At 58.9% G+C, this 22080-nt stretch overlaps 1 protein-coding gene across 5 annotated transcripts in view; it reads right to left on the bottom strand.

Annotated features, from left to right (window-relative positions):
• Ccdc88c (coiled-coil domain containing 88C) overlaps positions 1–22080 on the bottom strand; it is a 114102-nt gene that overhangs the window by 16026 nt on the left and 75996 nt on the right. For all 5 annotated transcript variants that reach the window (XM_046440644.1, XM_058577684.1, XM_058577685.1 and 2 more), the window contains 13 exons: positions 21583–21767; positions 20236–20373; positions 18557–19576; positions 16607–16734; positions 14995–15136; positions 14073–14258; positions 12926–13087; positions 11736–12013; positions 9067–9210; positions 7784–7970; positions 4777–4922; positions 2395–2484; positions 898–1142 (listed from right to left, as the gene is read on the bottom strand). In XM_046440644.1, coding sequence (XP_046296600.1) covers positions 898–1142; positions 2395–2484; positions 4777–4922; positions 7784–7970; positions 9067–9210; positions 11736–12013; positions 12926–13087; positions 14073–14258; positions 14995–15136; positions 16607–16734; positions 18557–19576; positions 20236–20373; positions 21583–21767 — 3051 coding nt within the window. The remainder of the gene's footprint in view (positions 1–897; positions 1143–2394; positions 2485–4776; positions 4923–7783; positions 7971–9066; positions 9211–11735; positions 12014–12925; positions 13088–14072; positions 14259–14994; positions 15137–16606; positions 16735–18556; positions 19577–20235; positions 20374–21582; positions 21768–22080) is intronic.

Below are 22080 nucleotides of genomic sequence, written 5' to 3'. Positions count from 1 at the left end.
TATCAGGTGACTTCTGCATCTAAGAGTATAGACATATTCTTTCCTATGAAGTCAGGATACAACTTCAACAATGTCTTCAGGCAGTGACTGTGATAACACTGTCATTGCCAGAACCCATTTATCTTGCTCACATTTTCCTTTTTTGTTTTTTAATTGCACAAGAATATAATAAAACTAGGCTGGGGAAATAGCTCAGTTGGTAGAGTGCTTGCCTTGCATGCACAAGGCCCTGGGTTCAATCCCGAACACTACACACACACACACACACACACACACACACACCACAATACAATAAAACTCCTGAGTGGGAAAGCACTGGACTATTGATGGCCAGTCATCGCCCCAAGCAGACTAAAGTAACCCTGCAGCTCAAGTGGCCTGGGCATTGATAAGACACAGCACATACAACCAGGAGTCCTGCTTTTATTTCAGAACCTGTGGCAACCCTGAGGGAAGACTCACACTGGCTCCCTGGAAGGATGGGGGAAGGTCAGGCGGCAGAACAGACCCTCCTTTGAGGGCTTGCTGAAGCTCCTGGGCACGTGGGGAATGCGCTACACATACCTGGGAAGTCCTACGGAAGGTGGTTGTTAGATGCCCTGACCTGTGCGAGGGCCCTCCCACCTGCCCACTCTGGCTCTGTGGCACTTGCTTGAGGATCAACTCTGGATTCAAACACCTACCACGGCCTGCGTGACGAAGACACTTCTCTTTCTGAAGTGCTACTGGACACTACAGCCACAGGGAGCCCTGGGTTTCTACCTCCTGCTCAGTTCGTGACAGGCCTATGCAGGAGGCACCCGTGCACACCCACCCCCTCCCGCTCACCCTGGGGGGTTGGGATGAATCTCGAGGACATGCCCCGCACCCCGACTGCAGCCGGTGGGGCCACCCTACCTTTGACCACAGTCCCGTTGTGGGTGTCATGCTCTTCTGCACAGTTCAGGCGCATTGGGGGGGTGTTGGGGTTCTCTGGCCGAGACCCGAGAGGCTGAGAAGGGGGTGGCGAGGCAGGGTCTGACCCTGAGGACTCCAGCTGCAAGGGAGGACTGTCTGTGGTTGACTTCAACCGTTCTCTGGAACCTTCTTTCTTTGGTTTGATGAGTTTGACTAAGGCTTTGGCTCCAATCCAGTGGTTCTTCCTGATGAGAAGAAGATCTTTAGAAAGCACAAGCAATTCTCCACACCCCTGGCTGGTCACCAGGTTCCCTAACGTGAGCTGGGATTTCCATCATCAGCCTAAGTAATTCGGCTGTTAATTTGGGGTTCACGATGATGGCACTGGGGATGGCTGGGGCTCAGCAGTAGAAGGCTTGCCTGGCATATGTGAGGCCCCGAGTTCCATCACAGCCAAAAAACAAAAACAATAAAGAATATCATGATCACTTTTGGGACTTAGAGCCCGGTTCTCATCAGATGTAGGCTGGGTGACGTCAGGAGAAATCCCTGCTAGTCTCCCAGGAAGAAAGACGTCACGTGAAGCCCCTGGCTCCTGCCTCACTGTGCAACATGGAGGAGGCAGGACTGTGCTAAGCCAGCTGTCAAAAAGCCACTTTCAGGAATATTTTCTGCTCAAGTTAGTAAAGGAAATAAACTGCATCCCTGACCACCCCCTGCACAGAGCAAGCAGGACCAGGACCTAGGGCAGAGGGCGTCTGAACTAAAACCAGCACATTTACAGGGTAAGGGGGACGCTGCAGCTGGCGAGAAGGCCAAGGCCCGCGGGGGAACACTGAGAACCACCCTCCGTTCCCACCGCCACAGTGACTCCTCCGCCTCTCCCGCCTCAGTTCCATGTCTGCCTAACAAATGACTGAGACAGGTTCTGAAACTCTATGGTGTCAACAGAGACCCTTGAGGGATTCGTGGTGACTTCAACTTGAAGGTGGGGCTGGGCCCGGATAATCCAAAGGAAGCGCTCCTGAGCTCAGGCCAGGGACAGTGGAAGGACTGCTAGACAGAGGTGGCAGGCTCCTGGGCTGGGCCAGGCCCCACCGCGAGCTGCTGCTCACGGAGGTTCTGAGCATCCAGAGGGTTTGTCACCACGTTTGCACACTGTGGGGCGCAGCCAGGGCCCTGCCTGCGTCTTTCCCAACACAGGTGCTGTCCGGGCAGGTTAAACGTTGAGCCCACAGACCCTGACTCCTAGAAGGGCTATGGCTAAATCAAGCTCGTGCCTCCTGAGGACCAGCTGGTGCTGGCCATCCCCACAGGACAAGCGGGAGTACCCAGGGTGGGGACGAAAGACGTCCTAACTCCTCTGACACGGGGGGTCTGCATGCAGGAGGCCTGCCGGGGGGTGAGGGGGCCTTCAAATGGGGCTCTCTTGGGAGCTCCCGGTTCCCTCGACTCGTGGAAACGTCCGCTGTGCTGCCAAATCTCACATCAACTCACTTCTTTGGAGCAGGGTCATAGAACTTGTACTGATCCATGATTTTTTCTTCCAGTTTTTCCTTATGTCTCCGTAAGGCATTTAATTTGTCTCTGTGGACAGAAAGGAAAGAAAAGCTCTCGATTCACAGAACGAGTGAACGTACTCTCAGCCCACACCAGGCAGAGGCCACGTGTCTGAGGTTCAGACACGAAGGTCTCAACACCACTGCTGAGTGCAGATTACGGGACAGAAGCACCTGCCACAGGCTCAGGGAGCCTGGCCACCCTGTGGCCACCCCAGGGTCCAGCTGTGAGCGAGCTCGAGGGGAAAAACCTCCAGCCATCTGAACAGTCCTGCTCAGAAGGACTCGCAGGCAGGCCAGCTCAGGTGGGATGATGGGCACTCCTGAGGGTGGGGCATATCTACAAGACCTGGGCACTAGGTCAGAAAGTCGGGCAGGGCTGGGTTTGGCTCTGTGGTAGAGCGCTTGCCTGGCATGTGTAGGGCACTGGGTTCAATCCTCAGCACCGCATATAAATAAATAAAATAAAGGTTCTTTGACAACTAAAAAGAATGGATGAAAAAAAAAAAAGAAAAATGGTCAGCAGAACCAGACCTCTGCCCCGGACCACTCAGGGGTGCCGGCCGACCCCTCTGGGAGCACACTCGGGAGCTTTCGGGGGCCAGGCAAGGAAGACAGAGCTGGACAGAGCTGCAAAGGCAGAGGGAATGAGGGGCCCGCGGCAGGCCTGGGGCCCCCAGGTAGCCGGCTCCTGCAGATCACTGCCACGGGACACAAACCCAGGTCTGACGGGGTGACCCAAGCCAGGAGATGAAGCAGAATCACCCGATTTCCACATGAGAAACCAATTCACATTTTCAAAATCAAAACAGGGCCAGAGACGACACCTGAATCCCAGCTGTTGACAGCACCTCTGCTCACCGGGGAGCCCAGGATGCTTCTTATAGCCTAGAAGCCTCCTGCGTGGACAGTTCAGACTCCTGGTTTCCTTATTTGAAAAGAGGCCTGAAATGGGAGGTGACCACTCAGGCTTGTTCGTTCGAGGCTGCTGGGTCCCACCTGAGCCTTGGGATTTCCCAAGGAATCGCTGTGAGGTCACACTAGGGGAAAAGGGACCATGGGGCCTGGCCATCGGCTGTGCTGTGTCCCAGCTCTCGGCGCAACCCCTGGGCTGTCACTGTCCTCACAGCTGGCTACCTGGCTGGGCTGTGTCTGGCCCCAGGGTCACACACCCGTACCAGGCCTGGAGCAGGCTCCCGGCAGGAAGTGGGCCAACCCAGGAGCCTAACGCAGACGCTCTCTATTGAGAAAACATCACCCAAGAATCCCCCAGGGACCAGGCTTCCAGGCCTTCTATTAGCACCCACCCAACCTCTGCTGGCAACTCCGACACGTGGATTATAGAGGATCGACTTCACGTCACTGTCATTTCTGCCCCCAAATTACAGTGTGGGTTTACAGACGAACCGTCTTTCAGTAGGTGGCAGACAGAGGAGTGGGGAGGACAGGAAGAGTGCTGTTACACCAGGGAGTGCTGGGACAGCACCTGGGGCAGTGACCACGTCCTCCCCAGGCACGTCTCTTCCTGCCCTCACCACGCTGGCTCTGGCACAGCAGGACCTGCCTGGGTGGCACACATGTGGAGGCGCAGGCTGGCCATCACAGCACGCAGCAGCGACACTGCCTTGGACTCCTGAGAGGCACGCTGGGCCACTTGACTTGGGAGCCAGGCTTCCAGCACTGACGTTCCTCCTCTTGACTTCTAGCAACTTCCTGGGCTTCCGAGTGAACGAAGGCCTTCAGCTGGACACAGAGGCCTCCCACGCTGAGCAGCCCTGGTGCCACGCCCCTCCCCGTTGGCCTGCCCCTGTCATCTCAGGCAGCAGCAACCCCGACCCCTTCTGTCTGTGCCTCCCGTGGCTCCCCGCTGAACGGCTGACAGGGGACCCTGCTGTTCACACCTATCCCTGCTACTGGTGGCCAGCCCCCAGAGCCTGCACCAAGGCTGGCCCCTCCCGATGGCCAGCAGGGGGAGGACAAGCAGGGCGCAGCAGACCCACTGCCCAGAGTCTCAGGGAGAGACGCACAGCCAGGAGAGAGGCTCAGTTTCCATCCGCGTTCTCTCCCTGAGACACCTCTCCTTGTGCTGGGGGACTTCGAGAAGTGAACTCAATTCTAAAAGCAGAGGCGGGAACTTCCAGCAGTGGGCAGTGAGTCTGAAGAGCAAACCAAAGCCAACCCCCACTTCCGGAAACCTAGAGCATCCCACAGGTTGGTGAGCTGGCCCGAACCCTGCCCTGGAGACCCCGTAGGCCAGGGGACACCAGGACCTCCAGAGACAGGACCTCTCGCCGACACGTGCCCCTGCCGGGCCCCTTACATGTACTGCTTCTGCTCCTCGTGGTACTGCTCCTGGCTCTCCATGTTCTGCTCTAGCAGCTTCTGGTTCTGCTGGCTCAACAGCTGGATCTGGCTCAGGAGGTGGTGATTCTCCTCCTCCAAGTTCCCCTTGAGCCGGGAAAGCAGCTGCAACACAAGAGACAGCCGCTCGCACACCGGGGCCCAGAGCCCGCTGCTGGGAAGGTGGCTTCCAAAGAAGGGACAGGCCAAGGGCACAAGGCTGTCAGGAGCTCGGGAAGAACCCGAGGACCAGCAACATGGCTGCCAGGCACCCACCCACGCAGCTGGTCCGCGTGCAGGGTGCAGCAGATGTCGAAGGCTGAATCTAGGAAAAAAGAAATACCTCACTTGATCACTTTTTTGATTGTATGTTGAAATGATGTTTTGGATGTACTGTTTAAATAAAACATATTATTAAAATTAAATCCAGCTGGGCATGGTGGCACACGCCTGTAGTCCCAGCTGCTCCAGAGACTGAGGCAGAAAGACTGACTGACCTTCAAGGCCAGCCTGGGCAGCACAGCAAGACCCATTAAAAAAAAATTTTTTTTCATGAAAAAATTCAAGACACATTTTAAATGTGGCTACTAGAAACCTAAATTGCATAAGTAGCTTGTGTCCTATTTCTAGCGGGACAGCTTCGCTCTAGAGAGGGGCCACACACATTCTTCCCAGCCATCCAGCGCCTGACTCGACTCCTCCTGGGCAGTGTGGAAGCCCCATCGGCAACCCATCAGCGCACAGTGTGGCCACATTCCAACAAGGCCACCGACAGACATGACATTTAGAAATTCATACAGTTTTCACTTGCCACAACATAGTACATTCATTTGACATTTCCCCACCAACACAGACGCCAAAGACCCCTGGTTTGTGGCAGGACAGAAACAGATGGGGAGCGGGATCCGCCGTGGGCCAAAGCTCACCAGCTCCTGGGCTGGAATGCCACGTGGAACAGCAGGACAGCCACAGGCGCTGGGGGAGAGACCGGTTCCAACCCACCACCTATGAGGGACGAGGGTGGGGACCCGGCTCCTAAGGTCACCGTGAGGGTTAAATAAGACGCCCCACACAGGCAGAGGGCAAAATGCCAGGAAACCCTGGGTGGGAAGCCCGGTTCCCTGCTCTTCCTCCGTCGGCAACTGTAACTGTGACTTCACTATTAACCACAAAACGAAAATTCCTCCTATCTTGGATTTTTTTTCTTGGCAGTGCTGGGGATTGAACCCAGGGACACTACCACTGAGCTACATGCTCAACCCTTTAAAATGTTCTTATTTTGAGACAGGGTCTAAGCTGTTGGCCAAGATGACCTTGAACTTCTCTTGCCTTAGGATTACAGGGGAGTGCCCTGAGGCCAGCTTATCTGGATTCTTATTACATGTGACCGATGAGTGTGTGACAGGCAGAACCGGAAGGAAAAGAAGGTGAGACTACAACCAGCAACTTCACTGAAAACGTCTGTGTGACTGCTGCCGAGATGCCGTTTGGGCAACACATAAAATAACTGTCATAGAGTCTCAGAGATTCCACAGATGAGACCAGCAGGGGGTTTGGCAGTGAGTGCACTGCCAACATGCAACCAGCTGAGGACAAAAGTCCATCCCTGGACACTGCCTCAGCCCCCTGGAAAGACCTGGGCGTGACCACAAGCCTCAAGGAGCCCAGTGTCACGGGCCTTCCCTGCAGCCCGAGCCCAGGGACCTCGGCCAACAACGACGACAGCTGCTCTTCTTCCACCTCGTCAGACCCTGGCACGTCCCAGGAACCAACCCAACTCACGACACACGCTGTCCCAGAGAGAGGAGGGGGAGCCAGGGCTCTGGGCCACGGCTGCCAGGCCCCACTGCACTCTGTTTAGCTTCCAGAGAAATGATTCATGTCCCCCAAACGCACACGCTTGTCCTTGTCACTAGAACATAACTGCCTGGAGACAGGCCTCTCAAAGGGGGGATAAAGTTAAAAGGCTGGCGTGAGGGTGGCCCTGACCACAGCACTGGTGGCCTTGTGAGGAGGACGTGGACACAGACATACCACAGATGCACACGCACAGCCCACGAGTCAGGGAGAGGCCAGGAGCCACATGTCAGCTCCCGACCGGGCACTCCCAGGCTCCAGATGGTGAGAAGTGAGCATGTCGCCGGCCGCCCTGGGGTCCTGTGAGGACGGCCCAGCAGGCTGACGTGGCCACCTGGGCTCAGGGTACTCCCCTCGCTCCCTGCTGTGGCCCTCATCTGGGCCTTCTCATGACCTGGAGAGGTCATCCACGTTCTCCCAGAGCCCCGCCCATCTTCAACCATAGCGCAAGCGTGACCCACTGTGCTCGGCCTCCGCTGTAGCTCCGGACCCGGACGCTCCTCCTGACCCTCGTGCACCCATGACAGTGAAGTCCCTGTGGGCACGCTGTCCTCAAGGGGCCTCGAGGTGGGCGGGACCCATGGCCACTGGCCCCACTCCTCACCCAGGGACCCCACAGGGCACCAGGCCTGGGGCCTCGTCCTCGGGGGCAGCTCACAGTCTGGCTGGGGGACTGCAGGCCTCAGTGTCCCCGACTGGACGTCTCCTGGGGCAACCTCGGGGCCAGGAGAAAAGCCTCTGGTTGCTTCTCAGCAAATGAAAGGCAGGAGGAAACCCCGACCTGAGGCCACTGTCCCAGGGATGCCCCAGAGGGGGCAGGGCCCGCCTGCCTGCCTCCCTGTCCTGGGGCCTATTTAAGATCCCACCTGCAGAGAGGGGACAGCAGCTGTGCTCTCAGCAAGCCAGGCACCCCAGAGTGAGCCCTCGCCTCCCCTGGACGCAGGGCCGGTCAGCTGAGCCCCACAGTGGGGTGACCGTGGGCCGCTGTGTGTGACAGGGGGACCTCTGAGGTGAAGGGTGTGGGGAGCCGCGCAGACGTGGGCAGAGCGACAGGGCCCCCTCGCCTGACCTCGGGGGGCAAAGGCCGGGCGCGGGGCTCTCCTGCCGTGTTCCCACGGGGAGGGCCTCACCTCACAGTGGTTGTCCAGCTTGGTCAGCGAGAGGTCCATGCGCTGGTGCTGCTCCTTGAGCTCGTCGAAGCGCGCCTGCCAGCGGCTCAGCTCCAGCTGCGAGCTGTTGAGCGCCGTCTTCAGCTCTTTGGTGTGGGCATGCAGCGCCTCATACTCCCCCTTTAGCTGCTGGTGCAGGAAAGTGACCCTGCAGAGTGGAAAGCCACGGGGCGAAGGGGTTGAAGAGTGTTCCAAAGACAGATCAGCCGAGCCCGGGTTTCTGTCCCAGATCTGAGAGCGGCAGGCTGTGCAACCTCAGGCAAAGCCACAGCCTCTCTGGTGCACAGGTTCTTTTCACAGTAAAATGACAGCCCTGAACAAAATTGCTGGTTTTCAAGCTGTTCAACGAGGGCACCCTAGCGCTGCCACACTGGGCCAGGAGGACTCAGCAGGCAGCCTCAGACGTCGGCCTCAACCGAGCACCCCTGCTACTATCCCTTCTACATGACAACCTTAACTCGCCACACTTGGGAAAAAGGATTCTGCTGTTTAAAAAATAAAATAAAAATTAAACAACGAACCATAACACTTAGCTCTAAAAGTTCACACCTGTGCCCAAAACCCCTTACCCAATTCCAAGCCTCTGATTTCAACTCCTAAGATACATAATAAATGATGAGTTGACAAGACATGAATTATACAGATAATGTATATTATTTGTGAATAAGTATAAATATTTGTTATCCAAATCCACTAAAATTACTAAGATCCTGATCTACGTTGGCCAACTCAGGCTTTCCAGAAGACTGAGATGGGGAAGTGCAGATGGCGGGGGTGGGGCTTGTCTGGCCTGTACAGCTCTTTCTCGTCAGCACCCAGACGTGCAGCTCCTCCGACAGAATACAGACCTGGTCAGGGCCAGACCCAGGTGGACCCAAGAGCCTCAGGCTCACTCTGGTCTGCTGGTGGCCAGGGTGCCTGTGGGCTTCTGTTGGGGGACACCCCAGGGCACAGGCTCACCAGCAGCCCTGCTACTCCCTCCCAGGAGCCTGTCTACCGGATGTTCTGTGCGGCTCCTTGTGGCCTTTTTGTGCTCGGGGACACCAGACCACCCTTCAGCACTGTCCCTGGGGGCGTGTGAAGCCATCTGGGAAAGGACTTCTGTCTGTAGCAGGAGGGGCTACAGGCAGGCAGAGCGCCACCCCGTGGGGCCACAGTGGCCTCTGGAGTCCACGCAGCCCTGGTGAGCAGAGGCCTGGCTGCTGAGGAGCCGGGGCAGAGCGTGGCTTCACAATGGCGCCCACCTGTCCAGCTCTCCCTGCAGCTTCTGGTTGTCGCCCTTGGTGATGGTGTGTGTCCGCCGCTCCTGCTGCAGCGCCTCACGCTCCGAGGTCAAGGCGCTCTGCAGCGCGTCCATCTCTGCCTTCTGCTTCACCAAGTCCCCGTGCCTGTGGAGGGAAACCGCGGGAGTCTGGCCCCGGCCTTCCGGCTGGCAGCTCACCCGGCCGACTCGACCTCCAGAAAACAGGACTCCTCCAGAGGCCTCTGTGCAGGGGCAGGGGGCGGGGCAGGGCCCAGCTCTGCCTGTCCCACAGTCCTGCTTCCTGCCAAAACACCCCTCCTTCAGGCCAGCACGAGATGACACCCGGAACTCCATGCCCTCTTCTTTTAGGGAATTACGAATCAGTTGAGAGGTGGCTTAGAAAGCAGGACAGACCCAGAGGAAACCACAAAACAAACAACACAACAACTCCACCACGCCCAGCCCCTCGCCCTGCCCACCTGTGTCTGCTTGTGCCCCATCAGGCCTCCTGGAGGAGCAAGGTCTGCCGACCAGCTGTGGCCCCTCCAGCCCTGGCCCTCGACCCTCCCCTAGGGCTCCAATTCCTTCACCCTCAATCCCCGTGGGCTGCACAGTCATTTCCGGGGGATGGCAGATCACAAGGATGGAGTCCCCGGCCAGCCTCAGCCTGCTCCGGACACACGTTTGGGAGACCCCAGTGTGGCCAAGGACAGAGCTGAGACGGCCCTTGCCCACCCAGGCCAGCGATGCCAGGAGAAATCAAGCTGGACAAACAAGGGGCACGGCTGACCAGGAGGGCTCCCGGGGCCTGCTCCCGTGACTCGGCGAAGGCATGCCTATGAAGCCATCGGTGACTCGCCAGCTCCGGGCAGTCTTCAGGAGTCCTCGGAACAACCGAGGACTTGTCCAACAAGACTGCAGAGCCACCATCCCTGTGTGGCAGACACCCACTCAAAAACCTGCGTCACTGCCAGGGACAGCCCCGAGGCAGCTCCGGCCACCTGTCCAACCCACAAAACATGGAGCAGCTACCAGCCGCCGCGCTGAGCAAGCCGCAGGCAGACGAGTGGCCTCGACCTGCAGGGCCAGCGCGCTCCACCTCAGAGAGCTGCCCATGGTGCAAACAGAAGCCACTGTCCTAACAGGAGGCCAGGAGTGAGACCCTTGCAGGACCCTCGGGCCCACATCCTGTCCACGTCCAGAGAGACACCACATACGTGGCAGGTGCGAGATGAAGGTGCAGAGAGGCAGCAGATGCATCTTTCAACAGGAAGGGGGGAGGGAGGGGGAGGGGAGAGGAGGGAGGGGGAGAGGGAGGGGAGGAGGGGGGGAGGGGGCATGGGGGAGGGAGGGGGAGGGGGAATCTGACAAGGGCAGACACTTCAGTAGCCCTGAAGGACAGAGATGGGACACACACGGGGGCAGGAGAGCTCCAGACGAAGAAGAAAGGACACAGTGAGTAAATCAGACCTCGTCCTTGCCACCCTCCCGCCCACAGCTTTGTCAGCACCCCAGTTTTTCTGGGTCCTGTGATGGAAACTCTGCACGTCAGCTGCCGGCTCCTGGAGGACCAGTGTCTGCCTGCCCAGCCGTGCTGCCGGCTGGACTCAAAGGCAACACTGTGGCAGCCCCACACCAGCCCCGTGAGGGGCTTCCTCCTGGGGCCCCTCTGGGTGAGCCTCCCTCTGCATCTGACTGAGGGGCACTGAGCACATCCCCAGCCTCCGAGGCATCCCCCTCTCTGATCCTCCACACCCGCCCAGGGGCCTGGCCCCTTGGTGGCTGACTCACTGGGCACAGAACCCAGGACCCCAGCTGCCAAGAGTGCAGAGTGAAGATCTGCACGTTTCCACATGCACACATTCTCCCACCCCCCAAGAGACATTAAGATGACACGTGGGGCACAGGGTAGGAGGCAGAGGAAATGGGGGGCGGCGTGTGGGTGACCACAGGAGAAGTGGCTGGGGCATTCCTGGCACTAATCACACACCCAGAGGTTCACAGGTTTAGTTTTTTAAAAGCAAGCGAGCCAGGCCTTGGTATGCAGGAGAAGGCCCGAGGAGCCAGGGCACATCCCTCTTTGCTGGCTGCTGTGGGGCATTCCCTCCTGATCGCCAGCGGGAGAGAAGAGGGAGCCCAGGACATAACCCACAGGAGAAACGGCCTCACACACCCAAGCTGGGCTGCCTGGCGCCGGCACTGGCACCACTATTCCCTTGAGGGCTCCCCCTGCCACTGGGTCCCCAGCTGCACAAACTTCAAATTGCTGAAGGTGACATTTTACTTCCTTCCCTTTAGGAAAGCGCGGGCGCCCCAACAATGGGCAACAGCTGGCCAAGAGGAAATGGGTGTAGCTCTGGGTACAGCCTGCTTGCTTCGCACATGCGAGGCCCTGGGATCCATCCCTGCAACCCACACAGGGGACGGGGAGGTGGGGCGGGGCGGGGTGGGAAGAGGAAACACAGGACGGGACAAAGGCAGAGCACTGGCCTCAGGAAGGTCCAATCGTCTGGGGCAGCCAGACACTCAGGACACCAGTGCGTCCCCCCTCTACAGGCTCCTCCCCTGCCTCCAAGCCTCCTGGCTACCGCGCAGGGTCCCCACCTGGCCCTGCAGGCCTCTCCCCTCTGCCCCCCAGGCCCCCGGAGCCCCCCTCTGCCCCCAGCCCACCTCTCGCCCAGCTCCTTGTGCTGCAGCTCCAGGTTCCGGTGCAGCGTCTTCAGGCAGCTGTGCTGGCGGATGAGGGCCTCGTACTCGGAGGACTGGCGCTCGTGCAGAGAGCCCAGGTGCTCGTGGTCCTGCAGCAGGGCCTCGTAGGCAGCCGCCAGCTGCTCCTGCTGCCTCTGCAGGGCCTCGTGCTCCGTCTCCTTGGCCGCCTGCTGGCTCTGGAGCAGCGTGTACTGCGCGGTGAGTGAGGCGCTCTGAGAGCTCAGCGTGGAGTTCTCCACCTGCACAAGAGCACCAGGGGCCGCGGGCGGTGAGCGGGCCAGGGCCAGGGCCAGGCCCAGGAGGCAGCTACGCAGGAACCCAAGGGCCTGCCTGGGACAGGGACCTCACTACTCTTCTCCCCTGGTGCTGGGCTGGAGCCCAGGGCGCTACCCACGGAGCGGCATCGCCAGCCCTTCCGTAAGTTCAGACGGTTGCACTAACTGGCCATCCTCCTGCCTCAGGCTCCTGATTCCTGGATTACAGGCACCACTGTGCGTGGCCGACCCTCATGATTTTTAGGAGTCAATTTTCTAAAACAAGTATACAGAATAGCTGTAAGAATCCAGAACACCTGGACAACACTCCACCCAGCCTAGCAGCACGGGTACTCATAGAACATTCCATCCGACGTGGTCCAAAGTCATTAGGAAACTGGACAGGGGCCAGAACCACCCTGATACTAAAGCCAGACAAAGGAGGTTTATAGGACAAAACAACAAACCAATACCCTATTTTCTTGTTTCCCAACCTCTCTGCCAAAGTTTCCTGCCCTTGTCTCATAAGGAACCTGTTTCTAAACTTTTCTCAGAAACAACATTAACGATTGTTCGTTTTCCTTCACAAGCTTATCAAAGGCTCTGCCAGGTTCTACTGCCCAGAAACCCGATCCACCGTTTAACCAAACTTACTCCATCTCAAAATCTCTTTCCTAAGTCATTCCTAGTAAAACCTCAAGGAACAGACTTTGGGAAACACAGATGGGAATCGCAGTAGAAGCAGAAAATGTCTTTTCCACCCATGCAGACGTCGGCCCAGGCACTTAACGGCTGTGAGTGGCTCCCATCACCAAAGTTCCCTGCTACATGTGCCCTGAAACCACCTCCCGCGCGCCACTGCTCCTTCTCGGGGTCCCGGTGCCCGGGTCGCAGTACCTGCAGCGTGGCAGTCTGCGTCTGCAGCGTGGTGGTGCGCTCCTGCAGGAAGGCGCTCTGCTTCTGCAGCGTCAGGATCTGGTTGCTGAAGGCCACGTTCTGCGTCTCCAAGTGCTGCAGCTGTTCCCTGAGCAACTGCTTCTCTGCCTGCAGAGCTGCGTTCTGGGGACATAAGACGCCAATCAAACCCTGGTGGGGTGAACGCCAACCAGCTATGGGGACCCAGGTTGCAAGGACCCCTTAAGAGTCTGTCTTGGAAAAGGACAAGCAACGGGATTTTTTAAAAACAGACCACACTCCACGGGTCACTGCGTGGGGCCTAAGCTGAGCGGAGGCCAGGGCACCTGGGGTTAAAGCCACCGTGGCCTTTTTCTCTGTCATGCTTTCCCCTGTATTCCACAGAACACCCTGGAAGTGCTTTCCCGTGAGCTGCTAGCGTCCCATTACCCCCAGTCCCTCATAGGACGGGGAGTGGCAGCGCTCGGCTGCAGGGGCGCGATGGAGACTAAGGCAGACCACACCAGCTGCCACGAGGGGGCTCAGGCTGGGCCGCGGGGGCCGCAGGCTCCTGCTTCCCCTTGTTAGGTCAGGACTTGGGAAGAGTCTGTCATCTTCAGTCTTGGCTTTCACATCTGTCAAATAATGAAAATGTCCCTTCACAAGGTCACTGGTGGGAATAAAAAAAAAACAGAGGGACAGACACGCATCGGCCAACTTGTTCTGCAGAGGGCCAGCGGCGCACGCCCAGAGCCTGTCGACCTCACCATCGCCATCTCACCCCCTGAACGCTGCCATCACAGTGGAGACAGCTCAGACAACCTGTGCCAAAGGGGTGGCTGTGTTCCAGTAAAACTTCATTGACAGACACGGTGGGGGTCTTGGCACGCAGCGCTGGGACCCGACCCTGTGGGACATCACCACGCTGGTGAGCAGGCTACAGGCAGTCCCGTGACAGGGGCAGGTGGCAATGAGAGACTGCGTGGGTCCTTACGGCTAGAAACCCACAGTGAGTGGCTGCCCATCAGACCTGCAGACACCATGAGAAACACCCAGCTGGACCCAGGGAACCTAACAGACTGACGTCATCAGTGTCACTGTTAAGAGGACATCCCTCTCTGTGTAGCTGTGGCCAGAGCACCTCACTCACATTCCTCTCCAGCTCAATGGCTCGGTCCTTCACGCGGAGCATCTCCATCGTGGCCTCCTGCTGGCTGGGTCCCCAGGCCTCCTCCTGGTGACTGGCAACTGCCTTGCCCACAGGGTGCCTGAGCGAGTTCTGTGCCTGCGGGCCGTGCTCCTGGGCCTGCCTGAGCTGCTCACACTCCTCCTTAACCTGGGGGAGTGGTGGCAGGAAAGCAGATGGAGGCAGGAAGCAGCCTCACCCCAAAGTCTCAGAGGTGCCCGCTCGCCCCCAACACAGGACAGAACTGACTTGCCCTCCTTCTGCTTCTGTGGGTCCCGCGTGTCTCCCCCTCCTGTCCAGAAAGGACAGGATGGCAGGGGCCTGGAGCCCGTGCTGGCCTCAGTCCCCACCTCAGCCTGTGACCACCATTACCACAGGCTGCGGGACGGGGACCAGGGGTCTCACATGGTGCAAACCCCCAGCACTAGAAGTGCTGTGCTCCAGGTTCAACCCCGCGGCCAAGAAACGTGCCCTGTGTCACAACAAGGGGACGTGTGCACGTGTGGAGCACGTGCGTATGCAGAGAGTTCCTCTGCCCACGCGTGTGGAAGGTGTGTGCAACGTGAGAGGAGAGCACACGTGTGTGTGCGCGCGCGTGGGGCAGGCAAGTCATGCCCTCACAAGCCCATCCCACCTCAGGGTGCCCGGGAGACTCTACAGGCCTCTGCTCCATGCCCAGGGCTCAGTGTCACATGGGGTCTCATGGCACGTCCCATGTCCCAGACGAACAGGGGGCTGCTCACGCCTCTGGTTGACCCCCACCCCCACCGTGTGAGTCTGACAGTTCACCCGCACCTGCCCCAGGACACGGGCATCCGGGAGGCCCTTTGCTATCCAAGCGAGGGGCCGGGGAGCCAAGGCAGAGCCCCCAGGCGGCGGCCCTCACCCTCTGCAGCTCGCCCTGCAGCTGGAGGTTCAGGCCCGCTCTCTCTTCCACTTGGGCTTCCAAGAACGCGATCTTCTCTTCCTTCACAGCCAGGGCTGTCTTCAATGCTGATTCGCTTCTGCCCTCCAAAATCTTGTATTTTCTGAAAGATACAGACACAGTACAATGACTGCCTCTTCACCCCCACGCCATTCTCCTCACTCCCATGCGAGCTGTTCCTGCTCAGGTGGCCCAGGAGCGCCTGGGAGCCAAACCCACCACCCAGAGCCCTACAGACATCTACCCCAGGCAGACATCTGTGAGCCCTCACATGTAGCACAGCCACACCTCACGGACTGGTCAGTGTCTTGGGGAGGTGTCAGCATGAATATTTTACAGAGAAACTGAGTCTCCAAAAGGTCAAGCCAGGGGCCGGGGCTGGGGCTCAGCTGCAGAGCGCTTGCCTCGCACACGTGAGGCGAGTTCTATCCTCAGCACCATGTTGAAAAATAAATAATAAACAAACAAAAATAAAGGTATTGAAAAATAGAAAGGTCAAGCAATTTTCCCGAGGCTCCGTGGGGAACGTGCAGCCCTCCCACCACACTGGCACCCACCAGCAGCTCGTGGGTCTTGTAGGCTACAAGTCCAGGAAAAGCCCAAGGTGCTGGATTTCCTTGAAAACTGCCATCACTTAAGAAAGCACGGCCTTATACACCATGGAGTATTACACAGCACTAAAAAATGACAAAATCATGGAATTTGCAGGGAAATGGATGGCAGTAGAGCAGATTATGCTAAGTGAAGCTAGCCAATCCCTAAAAAACAAATGCCAGATGTCTTCTTTGATATAATGAGAGCAACTAAGAACAGAGCAGGGAGGAAGAGCAGGAGGAAAAGATTAACATTAAACAGAGACATGAGGTGGAAGGGAAAGGGAGAGAAAAGGGAAATTGCATGGAAATGGAAGGAGACCCTCATGGTTATACAAAATTACATATAAGAGGTTGTGAGGGGAATGGGGAAAAAAATAAGGAGAGAAATGAATTACAGTAGATGGGGTAGAGAGAGAAGATGGGAGGGGAGGGGAGGGGGGATGGTAGAGGATAGGAAAGGCAGCAGAATACAACAGTTACTAATATGGCGTCATGTAAAAATGTGGATGTGTAACCGATGTGATTCTGCAATCTGTATACGGGGTAAAAATGGGAGTTCATAACCCACTTGAATCTAATGTATGAAATATGATATGTCAAGAGCTTTGTAATGTTTTGAACAACCAATAAAAAAGAAAACAAAAACAAAAACAAAAACCAAAAAAAAAAAAAAAAAGCACGGCCACCGGGAGAGCTGCGACCGTCAGGCTAGGAACAAGGCACCTTGGGCTGGGGGTGGCTCGCTGGCAGGACACTCGCCCAGCACGCAGCAGGCCTGGGTTTGACCCCCCAAACGGCAAGTGAGCACAGCAATCCGCTTCCCCCGAAAACCTCCAGGGACAAGAAAGACCTGGACGGTAAGGACATGGGCTCAGTCATGCGGTGACAATCATGAACGATAAACGAAGGCCTCGGGCCAAGGGCAGGGAGCCCGGGCCTCCACAGCGAAGTGGACTGTGCGGGGACAGCGTCCTCACGTGTCACCGTGGCCGTCATCGTCCTGCAGCAGCAGCTCCTTGCTGAGGCCGACCTTCTCCAGCTCCTGGCTCAGTGTGTCCAGCTCACTGGTCAGCTGCTGGCTCTTCAGCTTCTCCAGCACCAGGTCCTGCGAGGGCAGGAGACACGAGGGTGGACGTGGGCCCAGCAGGAACACAGCGGGGGTGGGGAGGCCGGGTCCTTCCTCCCACGTCCCCGCGGCTCAGGTGCTAAGCCAGCTGGAGGGGCGGGCTGGGGACAGACGGTCAACCCAGGGGAGCTGTCCAAGAGAGGGGACAAGCACACCTCTCCAGCTCTTGGGCACTGAAACAACCAGACCAGGTGGCCGCACCGAGGACGGACGTCTTCACAAGAGTATCACATGATTAAAATGCAGACATTTTGAAACAGAGAGGAAAAGGCATCAAGAAGGGCGGGTTTTACTGTAAGCCCCGGCTCTGGTCAACGTTCCAGGACGAGGGTGCTGCCCAGGTGGTTCCCACTGCCCCCTTCACCCCCTCTCTGCAGCTCCCTGGGGGCAGCCGCCATGTTCTGCCGGGTGCCACAGCGACCTGAATGCAATTTATCCCTCCCACCAAATCCCAAGCACCTGCTGCCCTGAACAGCCCTGCCGCCCCGCCAGACTAGCTAAAGCCAGGTGACCGATTCTGGGCAGTGGCTGTGGGTGGGAGTGACAAGGGTCACACCTCTGCTGTGATAAGCCGTGGGTACACGGTGGCTGGTGGCTGGGGCATGGCCTGCCCCGTGCTGTTGGAGATGGGGACCGTGGGTGGTGCGCACAGCCTACAGCTCTCCCGGGGCATTCTGACTAGCCTGACAGTCCTCCGTTTTGAATGTGGACACTGCTCTGTCCACTGAACCCCACGTCCTTCTCTTCCTGGGCACACTGCACCCTGCAGCCGCCCGTGGCTGTGTAGCCAAGCTGACAGAAGCCAGGTGCCTGAGCCATTGAGCTGAAGACACTTGGGAACATGCACACTGACCCCAAGGTGAGGCAGATAAAACCTGGGTGTTGGGCCCCTCAGAAGCTGAAGGTGACACCAGAGCAGCCATTCACGGCAATGAGCGGAACGAACAGACGCTCAGGTGGCCCAGCTGAACGACACCAGGGAGCGGCAGGACACGTATTTCTGAAGAATCTCACATACATCCAGACACACGTATGCCCACGTTGCAAACAGTCCGGCACGCTCAGGAAGGCCGTGAGTCCCTCAGGGCTGGGGTCAGGGTGCGGTTCAGCAAGCACGCGGGGCTCGATCCCAGCACCAAGAAACCACAGCTGTGGGGATCACTGGGAATAACCTAAGTGCCCCCGAAATGATCACAGTAAACCTATGGGACTAAATGGCCTCCCCTGTTGAGAAAGCCTGCCTGTGAGGAGCGTTTAAGAGGACAGACGTAGTGTAACCGATAACGATGAAAACGCAGCTCAACTGTGTGCGCAACCTGGGGAGTGAGCACAGAGGGTCCCCGACGTGACCTCTCGAGACTTTGACCTTCACCATCAGATTAGGGATCGTGGTCTCTTCCCAGCTAGCACTGCGCGCTCGGGTCCTCTCTTGACAGGGGCTGGGGACAACCCGCTGCAGCTCCCCGTCATCCAGTCGGGAGGGGACACCAGAGACACTGCCGCGTGCTGTGCCGCGAGCCAGGTGCCTGGCGGTTAGGTCTGTTAAGTGCCTTTCCACTCAGGATGTCTGCCCCCTGTGAGCGGCTGTCGGGACGTGGCCCACGGTACGCCAGGAGCCTCGGCAGAACACACAGGGGAGCAGACGGGCCACACCCAGGGGGGTCGCCCCTGTGTAGTGAGATCGTGGCCCGTGATCTTCCCCGGGCTCCTCGGACCCTGAGGGGCGATCCGTCCGGAATCAGAGAAGAGCCTCGAGGAGGACCCGGCTCCCCTCCCTCCTGGAGCCCCGGCGCCTGCTCACCTCTCTCAGGGTGGTCAGCGTCCTTGTGTGCATGGTGACCTGCTTGGTGAGGTCCCTGTTGTCCTTCTCCAGCTCCTTCAGCTTGCTGGCGGCGTCCCTGCAGCGGGCCAGCTCCCTGTCCCGCGCGCGGCTCTCCTTCTCGGCCGCCGACAGCTTGGCGGTGCTGTCGTCCAGGACGGCGTCCTTGAGCTCCACCTGCTGCCAGAGGCGCTTGGCCTCCTTCTCCAGCAGCTTCTTGTCCTTCTCCAGCTGGGCCACCTCCTGCTCCAGGGCCTTCCTGTCCCCCTCGGATCTCTGCAGCTGCCTGTTGGAGAGCCGCAGGGCCTCCAGCTCCCGCTGCAGGGCCGCCAGCTCCCGCTGCAGGGCCGCCAGCTCCCGCTGCAGGGCCTGCGCCTCGTGGCCGCTGCTCTCCAGGCTCTGCTGCAGCCGCAGGTTCTCGGCCTCCGACCTCCTGCCCACGGCCTTCAGCCGCTGCACGTTCCTGCGCAGCTCCTCCCTCTCCCGCTCCAGCTGCTGCTTCTCCTCCTCCACCTGCGCCATCTTGGCGCTGCTGAAGCGCATGCTCTCCACCACCTTGCGCAGCTCCAGGTTCTCCGCGTCCAGCTGCTGGTTGTCCCGCTCCAGGCCCTCGAGCCGCACGGACACGTTCTGCAGGGTGTCCAGGGACTTCCTCAGCGTCCTGTTCTCCAGCTCCAGGGCCTCCGCCTTCTCGGAGGCCGTCTTCAGGGAGGCCGCCTTCCTAGCCAGCTCCTCGCGCTCCGCCTCCAGCCGGCGCAGCTCCTGCCCCAGGGCCGCCGCCCGCTGCCCTTTCTCCTGGGCCCGCTCCAGGTCCCTGTGCAGCTGCTGCTTCTCCACCTCCAGCTGGCCGAGCTGGCTGCTGGCCTCCGCCACGGCCTGCTGCAGGGCTCCGCTCTCCTTCTCGACCTCCTTCCCACGGGCCTCGCTGCTGGCCTGCGACCTCTCCCGCAGTGACCATACCGTTCGGTGGAGGCGCTCCTTCTCCTGCTCCAGATCCTTGATCTACGGGAGAAACAACGGCGTGAGCCAGGCTGCTGCGTGCACTGCCCCAGGAAGGAGGCTCGGCCCGGGGCCCGGGAAGCCAAAGCCTTGGGCCATCCCACTGGTGAAGGCCACCTTCCCTCCACTTCTGACCTCCATGAGATGCTGAAACGGAAACACCCGACAGCCCAGCCTCCCCCGCAGCCCCGGAGCCAAGTGGCCACGGCGCTGTCCACACAGAGCCCTGGGGAGGCTTCCTTTGCCTCTCTGCCCTCCCCCTTCCTACTGCAAGGACCCTGGGGACATCCTGCTGCCACAGAGACTCAGTGCTGATGGCATCAGGGAACCACTGCAGTCGCCCTGGACGGCATACCCTGGACTTCCAGTGTATGCCAAGGTCCTCCGCCATGACACGGACACTGGAGCTGGGCCATCCTCTCTCTTGGGGAGCTGCCCGGCCTCCTCCCAGGACACGCTGGGAGCACCAGGCCCTCCTCCCCAGCTTCTCTGCAGACCGTCCCCTGGGAGGCCGAGCCCACCCCACCCCCCACTGCCAGATGAGACGCCCTGCTGAGCCGCGTTACCAACAGCTCTTGGAGCTGGGAGCACTGTACACGCCGCAGTCCTCGGTGCCCCCCTGCAGTCAGGACACCAGGAGAGAGGGACAGCGCGGTGCCTACCTGCCGGGCCTTGTCAGCCTTCAGGGCCTCCATGTCGCTCTGCAGCTGCTCCTTCTCGCGGATCAGCTCCTCGCTGAGGGTCTCCAAGTCTTGGTTGCTCTGCTTCTCTCTCTCCAGCTGGGTTTGTAACTTCTCAATCTGCAGGGCCAAAAGACCCACTTTTACTCAGTCTGCCTCCCCCCACCCCCATGGGAAGTGAAGCCAGGGGTGCTCTATCCATGAGCCACATCCCCAGCCCTTTTTAATTTTAGTGGGTCTCACCAAGTTACTTAGGGCCTCACTAAGTTGCGATCCTCCTGCCTCAACCTCCTGAGCCACTGGGATTACAGGCGTGCACCCCGGCACCCTGCTGAGTTGTTTTAAAACACAACAAAAACCTCATGGCCCTGAGTACTTAAACAAGCTTCTCAGAAAAACAAACAAAAAAAACCCTATCTATCTATCTATCTATCTATGTTTTCACAGATGTCATGCCCTAGGCCAGTCGGTAGCCCCCCCAGGGACCCCGCCAAGATGTAGCTGCCAGGAGCCAAGCAGACAGGGCTGCGTCAGGCCAGGGAACTGACCCAGGGCAGGAGGCCAGGAACCAAGAGGTGGGTGGAAGGGATCATGCTGGGTGAAGCACCCACCACCCCTTCCGGTTTGTACAAAGGAGGGGCCACAAGCAGACAGGAGAGGTGAGTGCTATCTTGGGACCTGAAGGGTGGTGACCTTCACCGTCACAGGGCTAATAGGACCACAGGGCAGGAGGCCACCTTCCTGTGCGTCAGTTCTTTTCCCCCTGGCCAACCTGCATGGCCACTCACAGAGCCGTTTCCTGCGGCAGGCCCACCTGAATCTAAGAAGCCACACGTCTAGCCACCTTTCCCAGGCACCTCCGCGCCAAGACTTGGCACGATATGGGGATGGCTTCTCTCTCCCACAAGGGCAGGGCGAGGCACTCGCAGCTAAAATGCTATGCAACGCAGGTACCTTGAAGAACAGGAGGGGAACCTGCAGCCAGGGGTCCCAGGAGGGTCCCTTTCACGGCAGGATGGGGGTGTGCCAAGTCCCGAGAGGTGAAGAACCAGCACGGGCAGGACCCCCGGACCTGGCTCACTGTCTGCAGCCCCTGTTCCTCCCAGTGCCCCTGCAACCTAGACAAACGACACTGCAAGACTTCGGCACAGGCCAGGACATAGCCAGACCTCAGAGATGCTGGCCCTGAGGGGGGACCACCAGCAAGAAGAGCACTCTTGGCTAGAACCTGGCTCTGGGCGCCCATGGCTCATCTAGGCCTCCCACAGTGCAAGTTAGATGTTCTCCGACGACAAGGCCGGTCTCCATCCGCTGCCCCGGCGAGCTCACCTTCTTGCTGAGTTGGTGGTTCTCCTTCTCCAGCTCCCCGCACTTGAGGCTGCTCTCCTCCAGCACCAGGGACGCGTCCCGCAGCCCCTGGATGGTGCTCTGCAGGCTCTGGGTCTCCTTCTCCAGTTTCAGGATGCGGCTGGAGGCACACTCGTTCAGCTCGGACACCAATGACTTCCTGGAGGCTGAGGCACAAGGTTGGTCAGAGCCCTGCGCCAAGCACCCACATCCCGCTCCTCCACCCCACGCACGAGGCAACTAGGTGTCCCTCTACTGACGCAGCCGAGTCTGCCTGGGAGCTACAGGGGCCCTGGGAGAAAGCAGCTGGCGGCAGAGGGGCCAATGCACAAGCTCAAGGCTGTAAAACTTGGGCTCAGGGTGCAGCCAGGGGCAGAGCGCCCGCCCAGGACGCAAATGCCCTGGGTTGCACCCCCAGGACCACAGAAAACAGAACAGGACTCCAACTTAGAGAAATCAGCCTAACTGAGGGCAGAGGTG

This window comes from Marmota monax, unplaced genomic scaffold, assembly GCF_021218885.2.
Source record: "Marmota monax isolate L192 unplaced genomic scaffold, Marmota_monax_Labrador192_F-V1.1 WCK01_AAM20220418_F8-fsc00017, whole genome shotgun sequence".
In the NCBI taxonomy this organism is placed as follows: Eukaryota; Metazoa; Chordata; class Mammalia; order Rodentia; family Sciuridae; genus Marmota; species Marmota monax.
This window is presented reverse-complemented; position numbering and strand designations above follow the sequence as displayed.